The sequence below is a fragment of the Ovis aries genome, chromosome 15 (assembly GCF_016772045.2).
Source record: "Ovis aries strain OAR_USU_Benz2616 breed Rambouillet chromosome 15, ARS-UI_Ramb_v3.0, whole genome shotgun sequence".
NCBI classification, from domain to species: domain Eukaryota; kingdom Metazoa; phylum Chordata; class Mammalia; order Artiodactyla; family Bovidae; genus Ovis; species Ovis aries.
Window position 1 is genome coordinate 48,775,199 of NC_056068.1, and position 15,921 is coordinate 48,791,119.

Below are 15,921 nucleotides of genomic sequence, written 5' to 3' on the forward strand. Positions count from 1 at the left end.
ACTGTGAAGAAGGCTAAGCACCGAAGAATTGATGCTTTTGAACTGTGGTGTTGGAGAAGACTCTTGAGAGACCCTTGGACTGCAAGGAGATCCAACCAGTCTATTCTGAAGGAGATCAACCCTGGGATTTCTTTGGAAGGAATGATGCTAAAGCTGAAACTCCAGTACTTTGGCCACCTCATGCGAAGAGTTGACTCATCGGAAAAGACTCTGATGCTGGGAGGGATTGAGGGCAGGAGGAGAAGGGGACAACCGAGGATGAGATGGCTGGATGGCATCACGGACTCGATGGACATGAGTCTGAGTGTACTCCGGGAGTTGGTGATGGACAGGGAGGCCTGGCGCGCTGCGATTCATGGGGTCGCAAAGAGTTGGACACGACTGAGCGACTGAACTGAACTGAACTGAATAATACAATTCAGTAGATTTCCACTGATGTCTCTATTTTCCCGAAGTGATTCCGTTTCATAATGGCTCATTTTAGATTGTTGTGTTTGAGGTTGTTTCCAGTGGTATGTGACAACTTCTTTATTCCGTTTTCACTCTACATCAGTTCCTCTGAGAAAACCTGATAATTTGATCACTGTTTCAGAATTAGCGACTGAGTTCACTCCTGCCTGATTAAGACAAGAGAAATGTGGGTAGAGACAAATTAGAAGGCTTCAGGTCATTATGGGTCTGGGGAAGGCATATTAAAACTGTCTGGAATAACAAGGTATTATAGGAATGATAATCGTTTTCTGTAATTATCTAACGGAAATAGAGAAGAGTACTGTTGGAATGCCTTCAAAATGATGGAGAAGCTATCAGGAGAAGCCCCATAAATTTAAATAATGAAACAAAAGAACTTTCTCTGGGACCTCAACTTGAGGCAGAGTGGTTCAAGATCAGGATAAAGTAGCACAGACTTCTGTTTTCACCCATAGTATAACTCCATATTTCCATGGCAAATATATCATGTTGAGAAAATAAAATAAGTGTGTAAACATTATTAATTTAGAGAGGGAGACAGTTTATTGTGACAGAGAGAGAGACAGAGACAGAGGGAGAAAGAAGGAAAAACTGCATTTTGCAATGCTCCTGTATGTGTGCTTATTGAACAGTGAAATTCCCAGGTAATTGCCACTGGCCACTGTCAGGGTGCTGGTCAAGAGCGAGCCCTCTAGACATTGCAATGCCTACTTTGGGTTCATCTCTGGAAATAAACTCTCAGTAACAAGCCACTGCTTACCTCAGACTTTCATTGGGCTTCATATGTATGTTTCATTCAATCCCTATAACCTCTTGCAGAAGCAGAAATTCTATTCTATCAACCAGGTATATCACTGTTCTTGTAAGCAGATTTTTAAAGTCTCAGATCTTCTAATATTATTAAAGATACCCAATCTCCATTTAGAATTTACAAGATCCTCATCCCCACCCCCACCCCATCAAGCATATCATATCAAGATTTTAGTTCTCAGCCACCTTGGATCATACTTCCTTCATTTGACTTCAGTACACACCCACATGAAGAGAAAATTCATCTGTGATGCTTCATTCTTCCACAGAAATAGAGACACGCAATAGATATCAAGGAATAAAACTCTATGTCCATTTTTTATATAGTACAAAGAGAGAAGTTTTATGTTAAGATTATAGCTGGTTATACCTTGGGAAAGATGAGCTAATTCAGCTTACTCTTATAATCATGCCCTGGGATTAAATCCTCTGAGATTACTGACAAAACCATCAGACTATGATTTAGAAAATGAGAAGTCTGAGAGAATGTAAAATGGATAAGAATTTATATCAAGAAAATTATAAATATGGGGCAAAAACATGATATTATTATTTGAGTGTGGCATAGAGATCAATGTTCATGTCCCTCATTTTGCAGTCAAATTCTATGGCTTTCTGTTTTCTAGATAAAATAGTACTTTATCTATATTCTAAATTCAAGCATAATAACCCAGCATGCTGCTGCTGCTGCTAAGTCGCTTCAGTCGTGTCTGACTCTGTGCGACCCCGTAGATGGCAGCCTGTCAGGCTCCCCTGTCCCTGGGATTCTCCAGGCAAGAACACTGGAGTGGGTTGCCATTTCCTTCTCCAATGCATGAAAGTGAAAAGTGAAAGTGAAGTCGCTCAGTCATGTTCAACTCTTTGCGACCCCATGGACTGCAGCCTTCCAGGCTCCTCCATCCATGGGATTTTCCAGGCAGAAGTCCTGGAGTGGGGTGCCATCACCTTCTCCAAATAACCCAGCATAGAAGACCCCATTTTTAGCCCTAGCTCTCCCTGTCCTTCACTGACCAGGTATTTTGGGTTCATTGAATGCTTAGCTTCAGGGATTCCAATCTGTGGGTCTTTGCTCCCACTATCTTCTGTCCATGATTACTTCCTTTTCTCAATGATCCATATGTATATCAGAAAGGCCATAGAGAAGTGGTAAAAAGTCAATCCTGGAACTGACCTGACTCACTTCAAATACTGGACTTCCCATGTACCAGCTATATCACCATGAGTGATTTATTAGTTATATCTTAGTTTTCTCAACTGTATAATTAGGGATGATAATAATACCAATTGCCTAGAAGTATTCTGAAGAGTAAATTAACTAGTAGATATCAGCTATCAGGCATTTAGTATAATACCTGGCTTGTTTTTTTAATTAAATAATTTATTTTTGGCTGCACTGGATCTTCCTTGCTGCACTGGCTTTCTCTAGTTGCAGCAAGCAGAGGCTGCTTTCTAACTGAAGCGCATGAGCTCAGTACTTGTGGGGTCCAGGCTTTGTTGTCCCACAGCATGTAGAATGCTCCTGCACCAGCTATTGAATCCAAGTCCCCTGCGTTGGAAGGCAGATTTCCAACCAATGAATCACCTGGGAAGTCTGATACCTGGCATATTTTAAGTGATTAATTAAAATAAGAGCTAGTTCACAACACCACCTTCATAAACTTGGACCTATATAAGCTATACTGAAAAATCGCTCATGCCACAGAATCTGTAACATTTGATCGGACAGTTTGCATATATTTTAAACATTTTTTCATTAGTTTTGAATTGAATGTACACATAGTTATTATTCTCACTGGAATAAATTTATTTTGAGTGCAAAAATTATATCTCTTTACATTTAAGCAGACATTTTTGATAATATTTAAGAAAAAACAACATCAGGCTTAAGATATAAAGCAGATGATATAAAGGCTGCAAATATAAAGCATGGAATTAAATATTTCTTTTGATTCTTGTCTTTCCAGTTATATCACGCACACCTTAAAGTTGACTGTTACAAAATTTAAAGTTTCATGCATAATATGAAGTATAAATATATTCACTCAGTTGTGTCCAACTCTTTGCAACCCCATGAACTATAGCCCATCAAGCTTCTCTCTCCAAGGAATTCTCCAGGCAGGAATACTGGAGTGGGTTGTCATTTCCTTCTCCAGGGCATCTTCTTGACCCAGGGATCAAAACCAGGTCTCCTTCATTGTAAGCAGATTCTTTACCATCTAAGCCACCAAGGAAGTCTATACATATCTATATATGTATATGTGTATGTGTGTATATATCTCCATAAATATATGTTCTAAAATAGTTTAATATATGCATATTCAAACATAGCATTTTTTTTGAAATCATGGGCATGTAACTGATAAGTTCAGTCAAAATTACTTTTTGAACATAAGCTGAGAAATATTAGGGAAGTTCATAGCCCTTTTTCTGCTAGTTGGGAATAAAGAGCATCTATTTTGAGGAGTTGCTGGTTAGATGTTTTAGAATCATGACAAGAGCAACCTTAGACACAAGTGAGTCACAGAATGTCAGCTCTGAAATACTTTAAACAACGTATTGCCTAGTTATCAAAAAATATCAGAACAACTTTTTCTTGGTGACAAGGAACTCATACCAATATTTTTATTGTACTTTGTTTTAAGGTGAGAGAAAATCTCCCTTAATATTTAAGTAAATTAAGTAAGATTAGTGGGGGTTTTTGTTTGTTTGATTTTATTTTACTTATAATTCAAAATTATGTAAAGATACATACTTAAGTATTTTTTCAGTAGCAATAAGTTTTTATTTATATTATATATGCTTCAATGCCATTCTCCCAAATCAGTCCACCTTCTCCCTCTCCCGCAGAGTCCAAAAGACTGTTCTATACATCTGTGTCTCTTTTGCTGTCTCGCATACAGGGTTATCATTACCATCTTTCTAAATTCCATATATATGCATTAGTATACTTTATTGGTGTTTTTCTTTCTGGCTTACTTCACTCTGTATTATAGGCTCCGAAGGAAATGGCAACCCACTCCAGTACTCTTGCCTAGAAAATCCCATGGACGGAAGAGCCTGGTGTCCATGGGGTCACAAAGAGTCAGACATGACTGAGTGACTTCACTTTCTTTCTTTCCAGTTTCATCCACCTAATTAGAACTGATTCAAATATATTCTTTTTCATTGTGTATATGTACCACAGCTTTCTTATCCATTTATCTGCTGATGGACATCTAGATTGCTTCCATGTCCTGGCTATTGTAAACAGAGCTGTGATGAACACTGGGGTACACATGTCTCTTTCAATTCTGGTTTCCTCAGTGTGTATGCCCAGCAGTGGTATTGCTGGGTTGTATGGCAATTCTATTTCCAGTTTTTTAAGGAATCTCCACACTGTTCTCCATAGTAGCTGTACTAGTTTGTTTTCCCACCAACAGTGTAAGAGGGTTCACTTTTCTCCACACCCTCTCCAGCATTTATTGCTTGTAGACTTTTGAATAGAAGCCATTCTGACTGGCATGAAGTGATACCTCATTGTGGTTTTGATTTGCATTTCTCTGATAATGACTGATGTTAAGCATCTTTTCATGTGTTAGCCATCTGTATGTCTTCTTTGGAGAAATGTCTGTTTAGGTCTTTGGCTATTTTTTGATTGGGTTGTTTATTTTTCTGGAATTGAGCTGCAGGAGTTGCTTGTATGTTTTTGAGATTAGTTGTTTGTCAGTTGCTTCATTTGCTATTATTTTCTCCCATTCTGAAGGCTGTCTTTTCACCTTGCTTATATAGTTTCCTTTAGGAGAAGGTAATGGTATCCCACTCCAGTACTCTTGCCTGGAAAATCCCATGGACAGAGGAGCCTGGTAGGCTGCAGTCCATGGGGTCGCTAAGAGTCGGACATGGCTGAGCGACTTCACTTTCACTTTTCACTTTTCACTTTCATGCATTGGAGAAGGAAATGGCAGCCCACTCTAGTGTTCTTGCTCAGAGAATCCCAGGGAAGGGGGAGCATGGTTGGCTGCCGTCTATAGGGTCTCACAGAGTTGGACACAACTGAAGCGACTTAGCAGCAGCAGCAGCAGCAGCATAGTTTCCTTTGTTGTGCAGAAGCTTTTAATTTTAATTAGGTCCCATTTGTTTATTTTTACTTTTATTTCTGCTTTTATTTCCAATATTCTGGGAGGTGGGTCATAGAGGATCCTGCTGTGATTTCTGTCGGTTGTTTTGCCTATGTTCTCCTCTAGGAGTTTTATAGTTTCTGGTCTTACGTTTAGATCTTTATTCCATTTTGAGTTTATTTTTGTGTATGGTGTTAGGAAGTGTTCTTGTTTCATTATTTTACAAGCGGTTGACCAGTTTTCCCAGCGCCACTTGTTAAAGAGATTGTCTTTTCTCCATTGTATATTCTTGCCTACTTTGTCAAAGATAAGGTGTCCATAGGTGCATGGATTTATCTCTTGACTTTCTGTTTTGTTCCATTGATCATACTTAAGTTTTTGTTTTTTTTTTCTTCCCCATGATACCTTTCTATCTGAAGCCTTTATCACATTTTTATAGTTAGGACTGATATTACTTAATGTGGTATTAGGTAAGAGGTATTTTCAAAGTGCATTTTACTTTCTTAATGTCTTTAGTTTTTGAAACAGCCCTGCAACATAGATACTATGTTTATTTCCATTATACATATGGAAAACTTGAGCTATAGAAAATTTTAGCAACAACAAAGAATTTGAACCCAAATGTCTTATTCCAAAATCTATATTATTATTCAATGTATTATACTGCCTTCTTTCTCTGTATTTAGATCTTGAGCTTATTTCATGTTTCAACAAGCATGTTAAAGTTTACTGAAATATATTGTAAAATCTTCACTTATACCTTTGCTTGTAACTATATACATATAGTTATACATAACTATATGTATAAAAATACATATATGAGGGGTAGGAAATGATTCTTTTGAATGCCAAGAACACACCTCATACCTACCTTTCATTTCAGTGTATGGGTCTCTCTAACCATAAGAATAGTCTTGGTTTCTAATTTTCAGATACAACTGCCAGGCTGAAGAGTTGATATTCACAAAATCAATTTGTTTGCATGGTTCTGCTTTAAGCTGCAATCTGACTCATGATGTCTGGGTGTCTCTTTTTCATGTTCTCACTTATTAGGTGCAGAAGACAATTCCAGGTTTACTCTGATACTACCTGAAGTCAAGCCACCTTGTTCTGTACTGCCACCACTTCTTATTTAGAATAAGAACTCTGGAACTTGTGGCAAAGTGTTATGGAAAAATGAATGAGAATTACTTATATAGTGATAACTAAAATTTCTCACTTGAAGAAATTGATGGAATGTCCATGTTAAATGAAGTATTATTTTTTCAACCAGCCAAGCCTTCTGATTCTCACTCTGGCTACTGAGATCAAATGCTAGACAAGACAGAGCTGCTTTAACGTCAGGAAAGGAGTTCAAAGGGAGTCCAATGCATTATGCTAACCTGCTGGAATGACAATTCCTAAAGTCAAATCATGGGAAAAAATCAAAGAAGCCTAAAATTTTTGTTTTGTTTCAGTTCAATTCAGTTCATTTCAGTCGCTCAGTCGTATCCAACTCTTTGTGACCCCATGAATCGCAGCACGCCAGGCCTCCCTGTCCATCAACAACTCCCAGAGTCTACCCAAACCCATGTCCATTGAGTTGGTGATGCCGTCCAGCCATCTCATCCTCTGTTGTCCCCTTCTCCACCTGCCCTCAATCCTTCCCAGCATCAGAGTCTTTTCCAATGAGTCAACTCTTTGCATGAGGTGGCCAAAGTATTGGAGCTTCAGCTTTAGCATCATTCCTTCCAAAGGACACCCAGGGCTGATCTCTTTCAGAATGGACTGCTTGGATCTCCTTGCAGTCCAAGGGACTCTCAAGAGGCTTCTCCAACACCACAGTTCAAAAGCATCAATTCTTCAGCGCTCAGCCTTCTTCACGGTCCAACTCTCACATCCATACATGACTACTGGAAAAACCATACCTTGACTACACGGACGTTTTGTTGGCAAAGTAATGTATCTGCTCTTGAATATGCTATCTAGGTTGGTGATAACTTTTCTTCCAAGGAGTAAGCGTCTTTTAATTTCATGGATGCAGTCACCATCTGCAGTGATTTTGGAGCCCCCCAAAATAAACTCTGACACTGTTTCCACTGTTTCCCCATCTATTTCCCATTTCAAATGACATGATCTTCATTTTCTGAATGTTGAGCTTTAAGCCAACTTTTTCACTCTCCTCTTTCACTTTTTAGAGTAGAGTAAATGTGAGAGTTGGACTGTGAAGAAAGCCGAGCACCGAAGAATTGATGCTTTTGAACTGTGGTGTTGGAGAAGACTCTTAAGAGTCCCTTGGACTTCAAGGAGATCCAACCAGTCCATTCTAAAGGAGATCGGTCCTTAGTGTTCTTTGGAAGGAATGATGCTAAAGCTGAAACTCCAGTACTTTGGCCACCTCATGCAAAGAGCTGACTCTATGGAAAAGACTCTGATGCTGGGAGGGATTGGGGGCAGGAGGAGATGGGGACGACAGAGGATGAGATGGCTGGATGGCATCACTGACTCGATGGACATGAGTTTGGGTAAACGCTGGGAGTTGGTTATGGACAGGGAGGCCTGGCGTGCTGCAATTCATGGGGTCGCAAAGAGTCGGACACGACTGAGAGACTGAACTGAACTACAAACCAGTGTACTTAGAAAATGAACACTTAATTACCTAATCTTAGGAAAGTTAAATCAGAAAGCATGAAAATATGAAAAAAGGAAAATATTGAAAAATATGAAAAATTTAAAAAGTGATCAAAAGCAAAGATCAAGAAAGCACAATTATGTTATAGTTGATTACAATCCTTCTACCTAATAATTTTATATTAAATTATACAACCTGGATAAATGATCTAAAAAATGTACCAAGAAGAAAATGAAAGCATAGATAGTATATTTCTACTTAAAAATTAATATCAGTACCTATTCATAGAGGAATATGTAAATAAAATCAATGCTATTAAACAAAATACATAGTAAGGTTTCTAACTAAATTAACATGATCTAACTAAAATAGCGTGATTGGTTATAAAGCAAAAAATTCATACTGTAATGTCAAAAAACACACGATAAAATTTGCCTCTGGAAAAATAGGAGAGAAGATCTATTGGGACAGTGTTAAAAATGATTTCAACTTTAATTTAACAAGCATTACCTTTGAGATTACTGCAGTGTTGAAATTCATTAATTCATGAGTTGTAGGAAGAAATATATTTATTACATTTTTACTTTAATTTTTTTAAAGTCTGAAAAAGAAAATAATTTGTTAACAATAGAAAATAATGTGACAAGTTGGATGCTGCAAAACCCCATTGTTTGGTCTAAGGAAATCTTATTGTAGAATCAGTTGAAAGTCTTTGATCATGAAGAAGTTGACTAATCATTGACTGATTGGATTACAGGAAGGCACTAGAAATAGATCAGGGGTTTAAGATGAGAAGTCTTGGACTTGAGGATGGAGTATTTTATGATGAAGTGTAGACTGAGAGAACAGGCAGTGAAGTGATAAAGACCAGCATGTATCACATAGATAGAAATGCTGTATGTAATTTAACTATAATACCACCCTTATATTATGGGTCTGAGTATAGAGGGAAGTTCACTGAAATGACACTGATGATATTAGTGAGAAAGAGTTTTATGTTTGTTTTGGCTACCAATTCTCTGAATCTTTCATATTTGGCTGACCTTTCCATTTCAACTACACATTTAGTAATGATTTTATTTTGAACTGGACAGAGCATAGGTGATCGGCAGTCCTGGCCACGTGCAGTATGAGTCAGTCATCCCCTGGTGATCACCTCTCTCCTTCCTTAGCTCATAGGTTGCCAAAGCCCATGAACTTTGCTTTTTTTAAGAGCGCAAGAGAATGCAAGCTCCATAAGAACAGACGTTCATTTTATTTCGGTTCATTTATCATCCTTAATGATAAGAATCACGGATTCAGTGGACATGAACTTGGGCAAACTCTGGGAGATGGTGAGGGACAAGGAGGCCTGGCATGCTGCAGTCTATAGGGTCACAAAGAGTCAGACACAACTTGGCGACTGAACAAAAACAATGATAAGAATGATTCAATACATACAGTAAACACAAAATGAATGTAAATTAGGAGAACTTAAGAAAATGAATGAGTGATTGAATGGGCACAGGCTACAGAGTCAAAGTCCCAGTACCACATTTCTCTAATTAAAGAGCTAAAAACACACCATATATACATTCTTTGCCTAGAAGAGAAGCAGTTTCATGCTATCAAGAACAAAGTATAATGACATACAAATAGAGACCACAACAGCTTCCCTTCAAGACAGCCTATTAACCTTTGAACTGAAGCTCCAATAAAGTTTCCACAAGTCCTAGAACCCATTAGTCAGCAGTTAGGAATAAATCAACTTGTGTTGCAATCTGGCAGCAATAGGTCAGGACCAGGAGATATTTGTTAAAGCAAGAATACACATATCTTCCTTGAGAGATCAAAATTCTTAATAAAACAATGTGGTAAGTGTCTTATTTTTTAATAAAGGCACGGAGCACAGGCTCCCATATCTGTTTGGTCTTTACACCGTAAATGATGGGGTTGAGTGAGGGTGGGATAATCAAATAGAGGTTAGCAACAAGAATATGAATAGAGCGAGGTATTTTGTGTCCAAATCGGTGGGTAAGGAAAGAGAAGACTGAGGGGATATAGAAAACACAGATAACCCCAATATGGGACCCACATGTGCTTAGGGCTTTTAGTCTTGCATCTTGGGATGGGAGACAGAAGACAGCCCAGAGGATATAAATATAGGAGATGCCAATAAGGACTAGGTTTAGGACAAAGAAGGAAACAACAAAAAGTCCATAGATACCATTAATTCGGATATTTCCACAGGACAGTTTTGCAATTCCCATGTGTTCACAGTAAGAATGAGGTATTATATAAGCCTGGCAAAATGGTAGGCGATAGATGAGATAGACCATGGGAAGTGTAAGCAGAAGTGGACGAATTACAATGCACACGCTGACGCCCATGAGCACCCGGGATGTCAAAATGGTCGTGTAGTGGAGTGGAGCACAGATAGCCACGTAACGGTCAAAGGCCATTGCCAGTAAGACTTCAGCTTCCATGCCAGTAAAAGTATGGATCAGGAACATCTGGGCCACACAAGCTCCAAAATTAATCTCATGAGCATCAAACCAGAAGATACCCAGCATACGGGGTACTGAGGTTGTTGAAAGGGCCAAATCAATTGTTGAAAGTATGGCCAGGAAGTAGAACATGGGCTCCCGGAGGGTCTTCTCTGTCTTGATGACCAGCAGAATTGTGATATTTCCCAGTAAAGCCACAAGGTAAACAGAGCAGAAAGGCAGGGAGATCCAGCCATGGACCTGTTCCAGACCTGGGATTCCAATGAGGAAAAATGTGGTTGGGTGAAAAATGCTCCTATTGTGATAAAACATCCTTCCAAGTCACAGAGCAGAAGCAGCTGTCACTCCTAGAAGGAGGAAGAAAAAAAGAAATTTCAGTAAGTACTGGTTATGAAAATGATTAGCTTAGTGTTTCAATATGATGTGAAATGAAGAATTTTGCTTTGGAAGATCTATTAATTCTTTTTCATATTCTAAATCAAGCCATACTCGTTTGAATGGTCCAGTCTTAAAATATGTAATCCTTATAAACATTTAATCCTATTTTTTACCATCTAAGGTTTATCATCAAGTCCTGGGCAGAATAGAAAACATAAACCATAGCATGAAATATGGAATAATTTAATATTCTCTATATCTTTTTTGAAATCTCATACTGAAAAGGGACACATGAAAAACCAAGGATACACATATGAGAATGCAGACATAACCCAAAAAGAGATAGGCAGATGAGAAAGTAGTCATGGGCATGAATGCACACAACTCTTCCATAATTAGAAAAGGCAGACTTTCTCTAAAGATTTATTTATCATTTTGACATACAGAAAATTCCCAGATCAAAGAGTTTTCTGTGAAATGACAGAAGCAAAATATCAGAGATATATATTATCATAAAAAAATACACACATTCTGAGATACCTGCCCAACAGTAGACTCAAGTGGACACATACATCTGTACTTGAAAGATCCCTGAAAGAAAGATAATAAAAAGATAATAAACTTCTGTAGATTTTCATTGATGTTTCTATTTTCTCAGTCATTTCATTTAATAGTGATTCATTTTCGATTGTTATGAATATGTTGGTTTCTAGTGGTATATGACAAATTCTGCATTCACTGTTCACTCTACATCAGCTCCTCTGAGAAGACCTGATAATTTTATCATGGCTTCAGAACTGGCATGTAATCTACTCACTCCTTTTGCCTGGCTAAGACTTTGGAAGTATGGGTAGAGTACAGTCTAAAAAGGCTTCAGGTTGTTATGGATCTGCAGAAGGTATTTTTGAGCATCACAAAAAGTCTGGAACAACAAAATCTAATAGAAGAGAAAATTCCTTTTCATCATTGTCTGAAGGAAATAGGAGCACTTTTGCAATGCCTTCAAAATGATGGAGAAGCAATCTGGAAAAATCCCATAAACTCATAATGATGCTAAGACACTTTCTCTGGGTTCCCAACTTGAGGCACAGTGCTTCAAGTTCAGGATAAAGTAGCATAGACTCCTGTTTTTAACCTTAGTATAACTCCATATTTCCATGGGAAATATATCAGGTTGAATGAATGAAATAAATGTTGTATACATTCTAAAGTTGGTGTGTGTGTTTGTGAGAGAAAGAAAAAAAGAGAGATGGAGAGATAGAGAACAGCTGTATTTTGCAATGTTCCTTTATGTGTGTGTGTGTGTGTGTGTGTGTGTGTGTGTGTTTAAACTGAAACTTCCAGGTAATTGCCAGTGGCCCTTGTCAGGGTGCAGGTGAAGAGCAAACCTTCTAGACATTGTGATGCCTACTTTGGGTTCATCTCTATAAATAAATGCTCAATAACATGCCACTGTTCACCTCAGACTTTCCTCCTGCTTCATAAATGCATTTCATTCAATCCCTATAACCTATTCCAGAAGCAGAAATTTAACTTTATCAACCAACTAAATAACTACTCTTGTAAGTAGATTTTAAATGCCTTTGATATTTTAGATATTTTTAAAGATACCCAATCTCTATTTAAAAGTTGCAAGATTTCCCACCTGAAATGGATTACTGCATTAAACATATCATATCAAAGTAGTAGTTCTCAGCCACGTTGGATGGATCATGCCTCTTTCATTTGAGTTCAGTACACACCTAAATAAAAAGAAAATTCATGTGTGATGCTTCATTTTTCCATAGAAAGAGAGACACATGATAACTATCAAATAGTAAAACTCTATCTGTTTTTTCATACAGTCCAGAGAGAGAAGTTTTATATTAAGTTTGTAGCTGCTTATAGGTTTGGAAAAAAATGAGTTAATTCAGCTTTCTCTTATAAAGTGCGCTCTGAGATTAACTCCTCTGAGATTGCTGACAAAACCCTCAGACTATGGTTTAGAAAAAGAGAAACCCAAGAGAAAGTAACATGGTTAGGGATTTATAGAAAGTTATGAATGTGGGACAAAAACACAGATATTATCATTTGTATATGCCATAGAGAGAAGCGTTCATGTTCCTCTAGGGAAGATTCTGTAGTCAAATTCTATGGGTTGCTGTTTTCTAGACAAAATGGCACCTAATTCGTAGTCTAAGTTCAAACATAGTAAGCTAGCATTGGAGACTCCATTTTCAACCTTAGCTCTCCCTGTCTCCCGTCACTGACCAGGTATCTCAGTTCATTGAATGCTTAGCTTTAAAGTTCTTTGGACCCACTATCCTCTGTCCATGATTGTTCCCCTTTTACAGTTGTTCATATATATGTCACAGAGGCCATAGAGACAAATGATCAAAATAGCCAACCCTGGGATTGATCTGACTCAGTTCAAATACTGGACTACCCATGTATGGCTATATCACCATGAGTGATTTACTAATTATCTCTATGTCTCAGTTTCCTCAACTGGAAAATTAGGGATGATAATTGGACCAAAAGCATAAGGCATTTTGAAGATAAATTAAGTACTAGATATCAGGCAATCTGTATAATTCCTGGCATATTTTAAGTGGTTAATTTAAAATAAAATTTAGCTCACAGCACCACCTTTGTAAACACTAGACCTATGTAAACTATACTGAGAAATCTCTCATGCCACCAGGCTGTAACATTTGGTGAAAGTTCTCATTTATTGTAACATTTATCCATTAGTGCTGAGTCAAATGTACACCTAGTTCTTATTCTGACAAGAATGTATTTGAGTGCAAAAATTGAATCTCTTTAGATTTAAGCAGATATCTTAGATAATACTTAAGAAAGAGCATGATCAGGTTTAAGATATAAAGCATAGACTACAAAAAATGAAGTTAAATGTTTCTTTTCACTCTTGTCTTTCAGTTATATCACACAAATCTTAAAGTAAAATCTCTGGAAATATAAAACTTCATACATCATATGAAGTGAAACATATATGTGTATCTTCATGTACATACTTAAGTATATATATGTCTACATATATATATATTCTAAATCATTTTCATATACATATATTCAAATATGGTAATTTCTTGGAAATCATGGGCATGTAAATGATAAGTTTAGTAAGAGTTAAGTTCATAACAAAAGCTGAGAAACATTAGGTGAGGTCATACACTTTTTCTCTGAGGTCTTTATCCCATCATTCCAGTTAGAGTTACTTTTACTTAATGTGTTATTAAGAGATAGTAAGTAAAGATTTACTGAGCATGGCCCTGATGATCAGAACAAGACCCAGTTTCCCCTACAGTCAGTCTCTCCCGTCAGGAAGCTTCCATAAGCCTCTTATCCTTTTCCTTCAGAGGGCAGATAGAATGAATAACACAATCACAGAAAATGAATCAAACTGATCACATGGACCATAGCCTTATCTAACTCAATGAAACTATGATCCAAGCTGCATGGGGCCACCCAAGATGGACAGGCCATAGTGGAGAGTTCTGACAAAATGTGATCCACTAGAGAAGGGAATGCAAACCACTTCAGTATTCTTGCCTTCAGAACCCCATGAACAGTATGAAAAGGCAAAAAGATATGACACTGAAAGATGAACTCCCCAAGTTGGTGGTGCCCAATATGCTACTAGAGAAGAGTGTAGAAATAACTCCAGAAAAATGAAGAGATGGAGCCAAAGCAAAAACAACACCCAGGTGTAAATGTGACTGATGATGTAAGTAAAGTCCAATGCTATAAACAATATTGCATAGGAACCTGGAATATTAGGTCCATGGATCATGGTAAATTGGAAGTGATCAAGCAGGAGATGGCAAGAGCGAACATTGACACTTTAGGAATCAGTGAACTAAAATGGATTGGAATGAGCAAACTTAATTCAGATGACCATTATATCTACTACCGTGGGCAAGAATCCCTTAGAAGAAATGGAGTAGCCCTCATAATCAACAAAAGAGTCTGAAACGCAGTACTTGGTTGCAATCTCAAAAAGGACAGAATGATCTCTGTTCATTTCCAAGACAAATCATTAAACATCACAGTAATCCTAGTCTGTGTCCCAACCACTAATGCTTAAGAAACTGAAGTTGAACGTTTCTATGAAGACCTACAAGGCCTTCTTGAACTAACACCAAAAAAATTATGTCCTTTTCATCATAGGTGACGGGAATGCAAAAGTAGGAAGCCAAGAGATATCTGGATTGACAGGCAAGTTTGGCCATGGAGTACAAAAAAGCAGGGCAAAGGCTAACAGAGATTTGCCAAGAGAACACACTGGTCATAGCAAACACCCTCTTCCAACAACACAAGAGAAGACTCTACACATGGACATCACCAGGTGGTCAACATTGAAATCAGATTGATTATATTCTTTGCAGCCAAAGATGGAGAAGCTCTATACAGTCAGCAAAAACAAGACTGGGAGCTGACTATGGTTCAGATCATGAACTCCTTATTGCCAAGTTCAGACTTAAATTGAAGAAAGTAGGGAAAACCACTAGACTATTCAGGTATGACCTAAATCAAATCCCTTATGATTATAGAGTAGAAGTGAGAAACAGATTTAAGGGACTCGATCTGATAGATAGAGTGTCTGATGATCTATGGACGGAGGTTTGACTCATTGTACAGGAGACAGGGATCAAGACCATCCCCATGGAAAAAAAATGCAAAAAAGCACAATGGCTGTATGAGGAGGCCTTACAAATAGCTGTGAAAAGAAAAGAAGCAAAAAGCAAAGGAGAAAAGAAAAGATATAAGCATCTGAATGCAGAGTTCCAAAGAATAGCAAGAAGAGATAAGAAAGCCTTCCTCAGTGATCAATGCAAAGAAATAGAGGAAAACAACAGAATGGGAAAGACTAGAGATCTCTTCAAGAAAATTAGAGATACCAAGGGAACATTTCATGCAAAGATGGACTTGATAAAGGACAGAAACGGTAGGGATCTAACAGGAGCAAAATATATTAAGAATAGGTGGTGAGAATACACAGAAGAACTGTACAAAAAGGATCTTCATGACCAAGATATTCATGATGGTGTGATCACTCACCTAGAGC

General features: G+C 37.8%; 1 protein-coding gene across 1 annotated transcript; it reads right to left on the bottom strand.

Moving 5' to 3' along the window:
* Positions 1 to 9,851: 9,851 nt before the first annotated feature.
* Positions 9,852 to 10,787, bottom strand: LOC101107990 (olfactory receptor 52J3). Its single transcript, XM_004016247.4, has one exon. It carries the CDS (start codon positions 10,785 to 10,787, stop codon positions 9,852 to 9,854), a length of 936 nt encoding a protein of 311 aa, XP_004016296.1.
* Between the last annotated feature and the right edge of the window lie 5,134 nt (positions 10,788 to 15,921).

Excerpts from the sequence above, each read along its gene's own strand:
- LOC101107990 (XM_004016247.4), bottom strand. The coding sequence starts at position 10,787 with ATGTTTTATCACAATAGGAGCATTTTTCACCCAACCACATTTTTCCTC.